Raw genomic sequence first — 10366 nt, 5'->3', positions numbered from 1 at the left:
CTGCCCTGTCGTTGATAGTTTTTACAAGCGCAATTTATTTATCCATGAGTAAGTTTGCTAATATTGTTGGTTGAAGCTAACAGAAGCATTTTATCTAAATTTAACAAAAAAAAAAAAACAATGGTGGAGAGGGAAACAGAGAAACTGGCTTCTTTTTTCCACTATAACCGTTTTTACAGTGTTTGTTTGTCTTACACACTCGACCAAGCAACAAATAAGTTACAAATCAAAATGTCTCTTCCCGGGAACATTTAAAAAAAAAAAGATCTCAGATGTAAAGTTAACTCTTTTGTGCGATTCGACACATCTCAAATAAATAAATAATCCAAAAAAGTCGATATATTAATGCTGAAACACAAGAAAAGAAGGTAAAATATTCCCTCCCAACAAAGTGTATAAATTCTTTGACAGGAAAACAAGCATGTTTATCAGGTTTTAGCAGTGTGTGCAGGTTGTTAAAAATTTTACCAGCAGTGTTGAAGATGCGTTCTGAAGGTGTGCTTGTGCCTGGTATACACAGATATTTCAATGCCATGTGTGACATCAATGGGAAACGTTTTTCATGCATTTTCTACCAGTGGAAATCAGCAGAGCGTCTTCTCCATCTACGATCTCCTCGCTGAGATAACAGTCCATTTCTATCTGTGCCTTCTCCTCCAGTGTGCAATTTGGCAATTTGTTCGTCCATGTTTGGACTTCTTCTGTGTTCTAAACACGCAAATCAGTCTGTGCATGATTTCACTGCTCCTCCCATCAAAAAGTTTGCGCAAGCGAGAATATATCACCTATCGTCGGTGATTGGTCTGACGATTGTCGGTCGGAAAATTTTTTTTTTACATATCACCCAACCTAATACAGACACACACACACACACACACAGCACCAGATTATGTGACAGCCACAAAAGAGGGGAAAAAAAAAAAAAAAGAAACTCTTGTGTGAACCTCCTGCAGGGCAACATGCTGCTACACAAAGACAAGAAAGACGAGTTTCTACTTAAAATTTATTCAGTTGTATACTGATTCCAGCATTTAAAACATGACCACATAAAACAGTTTCCTTCACAAGGTTCACATCATAAAACACAAGACGAGATCACACCAGCTGTCCCACACACCCTCAGGCAGTGCACCAGAAGTAATTGCACACACTAAAAAGCCTGTGACCAAAATTATGTCCACATACTTTTTGCTGGAGTTGGACTTTAAATCCAGCAACTGACCTGTTCCTGTGATCTCATTGGTCCAGAATATAAACTCCACCCTCCTTAGTGTGAACCATCAAAAATAAAGTAATCACAACAGTAGAGACGTTCCTATGTCATCATCAGCACATGTGGCAAGTGCTAAGATGTCAATTTCAAGTGAAGTGAAACGAGCCGAGGCTCCGCCCCCACCTTCGGTCAGCAGTAAGGCAGCAGGTGGCAGCGGCGTTAAGGCCGGCGGTGGCTCAACTGGCCAAATAGATCATGATGATTCAATTTAAAACAGTCAGGTGACGGCTTCTGACATAAACAAAAGCTAAAATTTCATTAGATAAACATCGGGCTCTGATTGGCTGATTCAGATAACAACAACAATAATAATAATAATAATAATAATAATAACAACAACAATAACAGTAATAATTTTCTAAATATCTCAAAACGTAAACAGAAAGTAAAATTTTACCAAAAAACAAAAGCTTTTGATTTGCTCTGTACAGACAACCAATCAAAACAGCTCCTAATCAATCAATTCCTAGTAATCAAAGAACTGATTACATCCTGCCTTCTGATTGGTGACCCAGCTAATGAGCTGCTAACGATGCTAAGCTAACAAAAAGTGAAAAAAAAAAAAGGTGAATTGGCCAATCGGAAGACAACTAGCTTGTCGTTTGTTGCCAGCTACAGTATGATGTGACGTTACCATTTTTACCAGGTAATGCTGTAATTTAGTGTGTCGTGCTAATTAGCTAACTTGGTGTTTAGTTCTATTAGCACAGAGGCCAGCGTGCTAATACTGAGTGTTAGCGAGCATTCATTCATAGTGCTAAATAGCATGAATGCTAATGGCAGTGTTCTGTGATGTCAACAACCACCGCCTTTCTCCAGCTAAACAGGAAGTAGCCCATGCCAGCACCAGCTGCCACAGCAATACAGAGGTAACCGTTGTAGGTCATGAAGACGAGCATCAGGAAGTAGCTGACGACCACCTGGATGATGTGCAGCAGGGTCTGTAGGAAGTGGGCGGGGCTCAGCATGCGCTGCCTGAGAAGTCAAGAGATAAGACTTAGCATTAGCATCAGCATGCTAAATAATATTACCCATCAATACTTGTAGCCCTGTTAGCGTTAGTATTGCTTTTGCTTATAGCACTTAACATAAATTGTTATTAAATTGTTATTGTTAATGTTAAACAATAAGCTTAGAGTTATCATGGAACCTGATGACTGAAACACCTTTGGATTGCTAAAAGTATCCTAAGCTAAAATTGTGTACATTACCATGGATTTGTGTTAGCAGTTAGCATCGGCGGTAATAAAGTTAACATGTTTTAAAGTTAACATCATGCACAAATGACAGCGACCAAAGTCTTATGGTGACTTACGGTGTTTAATGTTCGGTTTCACAAGGACAAAACATGTATTTATTTGTAAGAATTAGCCCACCACTAGCTTTAGCCTGTCCAGAATCAGAACTAGAATTATTACTGTTAGCATCATCAGCTTCCCAGTGTCACAGAGCAAGACACCACATGCAGGCAGGAAGTCCTCCACCACTGTTAACCCTTTAACATCCACCCGCATATGATTAGATTAACGTTAGCATTTGATTCAACTAAACCATTAGCGGGTGTAGGACTTCCTGTGTGAGAACCTGCAATTAGAAGCTGCATAGAAGTCTGAACAACCTCATCAAAGCAGAAAGACAGACCCAGGACAAGAACCTGAACCAGAACAAGAACCTGAACCAAAACCAGAACCCGAATCCATTTACTTGGGAAATAATTCCACGAAGCGGGAGTTACTCATGACAGGAGGCAGTGCCCCCTCCAAACGGTGACTGCCAATCAGTGAACATGAGTGTTTACCATGAGGTAAATGACTAGGAATTCTGAGAGACCGACGCCTCCAATTCCTCCTTCTCCTGTTTAACGGTTACCGTTAGCAACGTACCCGACAGTCTTGTGCGTCTCCATCAGCACTGTCCCATCAGCCCCGGGGAGTGGCATAGAGTTGTAACGGACGTTGACCTGACTGCGACGCAGAAGAACCTCACGGCCAATCTTCAACCCCTCGTACAGGGCAGCCAATAGGAAGACACCAATACATGCAGCCACCATCTCTGATTACGTCAAAGGAAGAGGGTGTGGAGTTAACAACAGTTCACAGATCCAGTTATAAACAACACATTCAAAATTCATACTGCAAGCAAAATTTATAAAAGTCTAAATTTAAATTGTTATTTGCAAATGGCATTACATCTCAGAGGAAATAAATGATCTTAGCCACAAATGTGCCAGTGACATCACTCACCTCCAGGTGAGTTGATGAGCAGACCGGTGAACAGCAGCTCCACGTTATTGTAGCCGAAGTAAAATGTCATCATCTAGTTAACGACAGCATGACATCACACAGAGACCTTTCACTACATCATCTATGACCTGTTGTCAGCAGTGATAAGCCCCACTTCTTACCATCATGTGACCTCCATGGTTCCCTTCCCCTCCTCCTCCAGAGCCGTGGTCGTGCTCTGTGCTGGTGGGCGGGGCCATGGTGCTGTTCTTCATGTGGTTCATGTGGTGCATGTGAGTCATGGTTGCTGTGAGACGAGACAAGAACCATCACCATCATCATCATCACGACCGCCACCACTACGCTCTTTGCACTATAGCTCCCACAATGCTTTGGAAGCAGGAACATTTAGTGAACATTTCAAAATTAAAGCATCTGAACTCTGTGTGAGCAGACCAAACCACGACAACAGTCGCCTTTGCTTCGTAGGTCTGATTGAAACCATGCAGCACGGTACCTGTAACTTATACAGCATGCTATGATAAAATATTATGGTCAACTGTATCGAAACAGCTCTTCTGGTCTGAATAGTGTCTGATCAGGATATTGATCACTGATCTTATTGGCTTCTGATTATGAAATTATCGGGAAGAAGTGGTGACTGTAAAACTGAATATACACTGGTCATGTGACTGAGTCACATGCTTGTGGTTACCACAAACTGTATATAAAAGATGGATGTCAATGTGATATCACCCGTCCCCGTTTTAGCTTTTAGGCACAAAGTGAGGGTGCTGCCTGCTCCTCCTACAGCCATCTGTCATTCACCTGTAGCCCCACCCCCAGAATCCTGCCCTGCTGCCTTATTGGAGTATATTTGAGAGAATATTTGAAAGTCCTTTTTCGAAATGAAATTAATTATGTATTATTGCTGTGATTCAGTCAAGGTGCGTATGTCGTGTTTGAAATCCTCTCAGGTGTGGCTCTCAATCAAAAACTAAATCATGACAAGGCCGCTGCATCGGACTGAAGCCGCCCTGCCTTCTGTAGATCCATTGCAGCCTGTTTTACCGTCGCCTTTGCAAACCTCTGCACAAGAAAGGAGCTATGTGTATCTATGGAAACGACCCGCTGTGCCGAGACTGCTTCGTGGCATGTCAGCACTGCAACTGCCGCCAGTGGGGCATCAGGTTTAAGCCGCCCTCACCAGCCTCAGAGCGAGTTGATGATCTTTCTCAACGCCAACTCCTCCTCTCCAGCTGAGCGTCATCGTGACCCTCTGCTGCGACAGGTTAGCATCCATGCACGGCAACACCTGAGCTCACCTGTGTGGTTAAAATAAAGCTAAAGCAGCTGCTCTCCTACCTGTTCTTCCTTCCTCAGCGATCCTTGCTCGTCCATGCACAGACACCAACTGACCACTGGTGACATCACCACAGCACATCAGTTCACCAAAAGCTGTAACTGCAGCAACAGCCTGATGTCACAGAGCAGGCGCCCTCACTGTAATCCGATTGGCCATGAGGCCCCGAGGCTAAGGAAAGCAAAACCGGCCAGTCGGAACACTCTGAGCTGGCGTCTGCCATCAGCCAATTAGATTACAGCATCGTTAATATTAAGGGGAAGGTTGGTAATCGCCGTCGGCAACCATTAAACCCCAAGTCATGTTTGGGCAGACCGCCTCCTCTCTCTCCATTCAGAGCCTCTGTCTCTCGCCCTCTCTCTGACATTAGTTTTGGTTCATTTTAGTTTTTTCCACTCTGTTTGTTTGGTTTTTTTGTTCTAGATTTTATTTATTTTTAAATGATCTTTTATTTTCAGCTGTAGTGGAAGAATTTCAGCTCTGGGATCAATAAAGTTTATCTTATGTGACCTTTATCACTGATCAGCTGCAGTTTGATGTCAATAAAGTTTATCTGATGAGTGAAGAAGCGTGCACCTGTGCACATGTAATAGCTGAACGTAGAGCACGTATGAACAAATCAAACAATCTCTGTCACGTTTCTATGGGAACCCTGAATCCTCACTTCCTCTTCTGTTGTTGTTCTTCCTGCTTGGACTCGTCTGGACGCCTCGCATGATTCCCGTGGCGTTCTCTGCACAAACAGGAAGTAGGGCACATTTTCTTGGTTCACGGATGCAAAGTCCCACTGACAAACTCCAAAGCTGAGGAAGTCAGATCAGACATGAAACATGTGTGTTTGGAGTGAGCAAGACTCCTGCTTCCTGATGATGTCATCACCTGTGATATCTGTCCAGAATAAACGTCCACAGAAGCACGGTGAGGGCACGGAGGACACCGCGCAGTTCACACAAAAAAGTTCACAAGTTCACACAAAAAAGAAACAGGATGGGACGAGGAGACGCCGTTTTCATCTGAGATGTTTGCAAAGGAGGCGGAGCTTCTCAGCTTTTCCGACAGCAGACCATCTGTCAGCCAATCATGCCATTCTCTGTTAACTCTGACTGAAAGGACTGCAGCACCGCGTCAATCTGAACTTTTCATGACTCAAACTGATCAATAATCAATAATGCACAGCAACAATGTTTTCACTCTGAACAAAATGGGCACTTCCTGTGACATCAATTCAGTATTAAGTTTATTTATTTAGCGCCAAATCACAGCAAGGTGCTTCATACTGTAAGGTAGAGACCTACAATAACACCCACCAATCAGCAAGTACTTGGCAACAGCGGGAAAGAAAAACTCCCTTTTAACAGGAAGAAACCTTGGGCAGCACCAGGCTCAGCGAGGGGTGGCCATCTGCCGCAAGGGGACAAAGACTTCATGCTTTAGCGTGGCGACAGGAAAGGTCAGGTGTCTCACTTCAAACATCAGCAGGTCGGCTGCTCTGCGTTCCCCTGTGTGACCATCAGTGCAGGTGCAACCACACAGGATGTTACGCTTTTCAAACATTTCAAAATAAAACTAACTCAATTCTTCATCTTCACCTGCTGTTTTCAGTGTGAATCCTGTGCTCTGATTGGCTCATCTCAATTTATTTAAAAATTCTTACCTGCAGGACAAAGTGACGGGTGATCGAGCTCTGAAGAAACTGAAACAGCGATGAGAGACACAGAGACTTTAACAGCAGATAAAAGCTGATTACACGACAACCTCCAGCCAGTCATAGGCTGGCTCCACCATCATACAGCCAATCAGCTTTGAGCACGCTGGACTCTGACTGCTTCACTCTCTCTCTCTTACACACACACACACACACACACACACACACACACACACACACACACACACAGAGAGACAGAGACAGCAGGAACCTTGATGAACCTGGATCCAGGTGAGAGGTGCATCTGAGGGTTCAGGGCGGGGCCTTACAGGATTGAACATCTCTGATTGTATTAAAATGCATTAAAGAATTCAACCAAACTTAATGAATCTGATGAGGAGCATCTTGAATCAAATGTGAATCAATAATCAATAACAAGTGTGACTCCAGCTTCAGCAGGATAAGCTCTGAGCTGACTTTACCTCCTCTAAGGCTCTGACAGAAGTTTGGAGCAAGGTGACAGGACATCAGTGTTACCCACACTGTGAAAGCTCTGCTCTGATTAGGTGGTCTCTGCTGGTCCTGATGCTGCTGACATCACATCCTGTTCCTCCAGATGAGTAAAGTGACTCGTCGCTTCTAGCACTCATCCACCAGCTGAACTGAGCTCAGTGAAGCCGGCCTGAGGCGGCATGTATTTGGCCCGTGGGCCACGAATTTCCTCGCTGCTGCAGCAGACCTCCAGTCAATCATTCACACCCTGCTCAGCTTTGACCCTAGCAGTCACATAACACTTTTATTTCAGTTCACATAGTTCAGGAGGTCCTACAGAAAAAGAACTCGAGCATGGCGGCTTCATGCCAGAAAGGTATGACTTTATGGAGGTCAGAGGTCACACAGCAAGAATCAGCCAGATGAGGTTAGAGTCAGCTGGCAGGTAAAACGACAACAACCTCCAAAACACCTGATCAGAAGAAATCAATCATCTAACCAACACCGCTGACCCATCCCTGACGGGTACATCTACTGACTCACAGTGTGTGCACAGTCAGCAGTGATCAGACATCAGGACTCCATCAACTCTGCAATCTACCGACAGGCGAGCAGGAGCTGCTGCAATACTTAGGGCAGAGGTCAGAGGTTGTCCCTGTGTGTCTTCTGCTTTGATTCCTGTAGAACACAGGTGTCAAACAGAACAGAACAGAATCAGACTGACAAAGACTCCAATCTGGCTCACTGGATGGCACTGGTATATCTGAACAATGTCTGCGTGGAGTTCAGGGATTTTGGACTTTTAACTGTATTTTCAGAAGCTGTACAGCTTTTCTGCTGGTAAAGAGCTCCCCCCGCTCTCATTCACGCAACACCACAGTAAATACATAACAGAAAAACAACTGAATGACAGAAAAGTCCTTCTGTCAGAGCCACAAGAAAACAACAGTAAAGGAAAATCTTCAGTTATGTAATTACAGGAGGATCTGGGTAATAAGGTACCAGAACCAGAAGTTTCTCTGTATTTTACACATTATTAATTTATCCTGGAAGATTTCATGTCATTATCTTTATCAGCAGCATTGTGTTATTATATTTAAAAATGATACATGCTGTTGAACATGCACTCCTTTTCTCACATTCACTGAGATCAAATGTGATGTTGGACCTCTTCACACAAAAGCTTCTCTGGTTTAAAATCAAAGCTGTCAGCATGGAGTCTGACAGGCTCCGGAACATCCCTGACCTCTTGAAACTGCGTGTGTGAGTGTGTGTGTGTGTTCCCAGCATAAATCTGAGAAACTGGTTCTACAGTTAAAACATTACTGTGTGTGTGTGCACATATGCTTGTGCGTGTGACAGAGACAAAGAAAGAGTGTGTGTATGTTCCCAGCATAACTCTGAGCAACTGGTTCTACAGTTAAAACATTTCCGTGTGTGTGTACATGTTTTGACATCTTTGTGAGAACAGAAAATTGGACAAAATGCCTGTGAGGCTCAAAATGTGGTTTTAGTGTCAGGGTTACAATTGGGTTATGGTTAGGTTTAGGCTGAGGGTTAGGATTAAGTATTCATTTAGATGGTTAGGGAAAGCATTATGCCAATGAGATGTACTTACTAACATATGAAAACGAGTTTGTGTGTGCGCGCGTGCGTGCATGTGTGTGCGTGCGTGCGTGCTCATCACTGTGAAAACACGGTGTTTTCACAGTGATGTTATCTGAGGTCACGCCGTGGTTTGAAGACGTCAGGTTTGTTTCTTCTTCTCTGTCGGATTATGATCAAAGTGTTTTTCTCGAGTGCAGAAGACACAGAATCCCAAAAGGTTGATTCTGTTCATCTGGACGTAGCGTCACCCATCCAAGTGACATCCAGTCTCAGCTGAGTGCGGGATTCGAAAACACACACAGACACTCAGGTGAGTGGGATCCCTGAGGACACCTGGCCACTTACAGCCGCAGTGTCCATGTACACGCGCGTGCACGTGGCAGACTGTAACCACCACCTGCTGTGCCGCCGCGTGGTGCCCCCGCCAATCACAGTTCGTCACCAAACTACCTTTGAAATCTGTGGAATTCCTGAAGCACAGCGGGCGGCCACGACAGCGGATCTGAGCGGTATTCACGTCACACAGCGGGGGGGTTCACAAGGACCAGAACTCTGAGGGGAGGGCTGCACAGAGCCGAAGTAATCACGGAAACCTCCCGTTTCCGACCCGGTTACTGGTTCCGATCTCGGGACCTGCGCGTTTACCGTTAAAGCTCACCTTTCTTAAACTGAAGTTTTTTTGCACGGAGTCTCGTATAACGGCCAGTCATGTGCTAGAGCGTTGCAACAGAGGTCACTGGCAGAGTTCCTGCGAATCAAACTCAGGTCAGCTCACCTGGAAAAGATCCGGAAGTTCCTCCTGCTCTCTTCCTTCGTAGGCTCCGAAGCAACAAACTCAGAGGTTCAGGGGGGGAAAAACCCAAAGAAGAAGGAGGAAAAAAGTCGCTCAGCTCAAGTTCTCACCGTCTGCCCCTGCGCCACTACGCCGCCACTTCCTGCAGTGACGTCAAGACGTTTGTACGAAGCTTAGAGGAGGTGGAAGGGAAAAGAACAAATCACCAATCAGAGAGCAACTCCTGATGAGGGGGCAGAGCCTCGGAAGCCACGTCGTAGACTTTTTGTAATGACGAGTCAGGTGACAAACAGCAGGGCAAAAAGTGATGCCATCAAGTCACGTCACTTTATTTACACAGATTTTAACTCCATCAGTCGAACAATAAAATCATCAAGAACAATAAAAACAACAATAAAAATAATCAAAATTAAAATAATAAACAACAACAGAAACAATAAAATTATGAAAAAAAAACTTCATAAACAACAAAAACAACAGAAAATAAAAAAATAAAAAATAAAACCATCAAAAACAATAAAAACGATTGAAGCGTATCAGAGGACAAACAGGTGCTGTGACTATTTGTGGCAGTCAGCACGCAGATGTGAAGTTCTGCTCCCACAGCTGGAGCAGGAAACTGAGCCTGCTGCAGGTATGTGCACCTGTTCACTGAGATGAGCTCCTGTCACTGACAAAGGAGTACACCTGGAGCCTCACAGTGTCTCAGGATGACCGATGAGGACTCAACCCTGTGCAGGATGACCTCACAGGCCGGAGCTCACTCACACAGATGGTTTCCATCAGGCTGAAGGACCTGTTCACTGGTGATGCTTCAGTTGAATCATGTTTGTTTACGGTCAGGGTTAAAAGGTCATATGCAGGTAAGAATGTCATCAATTCATTCACCACAAAAAAGCTTCAGAGAGAGGAAGAGGGTGATGACGACTGATGGAGGCAGACACCAAATGCTGCTGGGGCTTACCATTAT

The 10366-nt window shown here is 44.3% G+C and overlaps 1 protein-coding gene across 4 annotated transcripts; it reads right to left on the bottom strand.

Moving 5' to 3' along the window:
* Positions 1-984: 984 nt before the first annotated feature.
* On the bottom strand, positions 985-9567 carry slc31a1 (solute carrier family 31 member 1). Of its 4 annotated transcripts, XM_031741759.2 has the most exons (7): positions 9379-9566; positions 7539-7673; positions 6513-6551; positions 3678-3802; positions 3517-3589; positions 3157-3325; positions 985-2248 (listed from the first exon to the last, which is right to left on the bottom strand). In XM_031741759.2, the coding sequence occupies exons 4-7, from the start codon at positions 3795-3797 to the stop codon at positions 2047-2049; spliced, it is 564 nt and encodes a 187-aa protein (XP_031597619.1). In that variant the 5' UTR covers positions 3798-3802; positions 6513-6551; positions 7539-7673; positions 9379-9566; the 3' UTR covers positions 985-2046. The 4 variants fall into 4 exon arrangements, with proteins under 4 accessions (XP_031597619.1, XP_031597612.1, XP_039471040.1 ...); XM_031741752.2 differs by lacking the exon at positions 7539-7673; XM_039615106.1 differs by lacking the exons at positions 7539-7673; positions 9379-9566 and adding an exon at positions 6986-7510.
* Between the last annotated feature and the right edge of the window lie 799 nt (positions 9568-10366).

The sequence above is a fragment of the Oreochromis aureus genome, linkage group 7 (assembly GCF_013358895.1).
Source record: "Oreochromis aureus strain Israel breed Guangdong linkage group 7, ZZ_aureus, whole genome shotgun sequence".
Lineage (NCBI taxonomy): Eukaryota > Metazoa > Chordata > Actinopteri > Cichliformes > Cichlidae > Oreochromis > Oreochromis aureus.
This window is presented reverse-complemented; position numbering and strand designations above follow the sequence as displayed.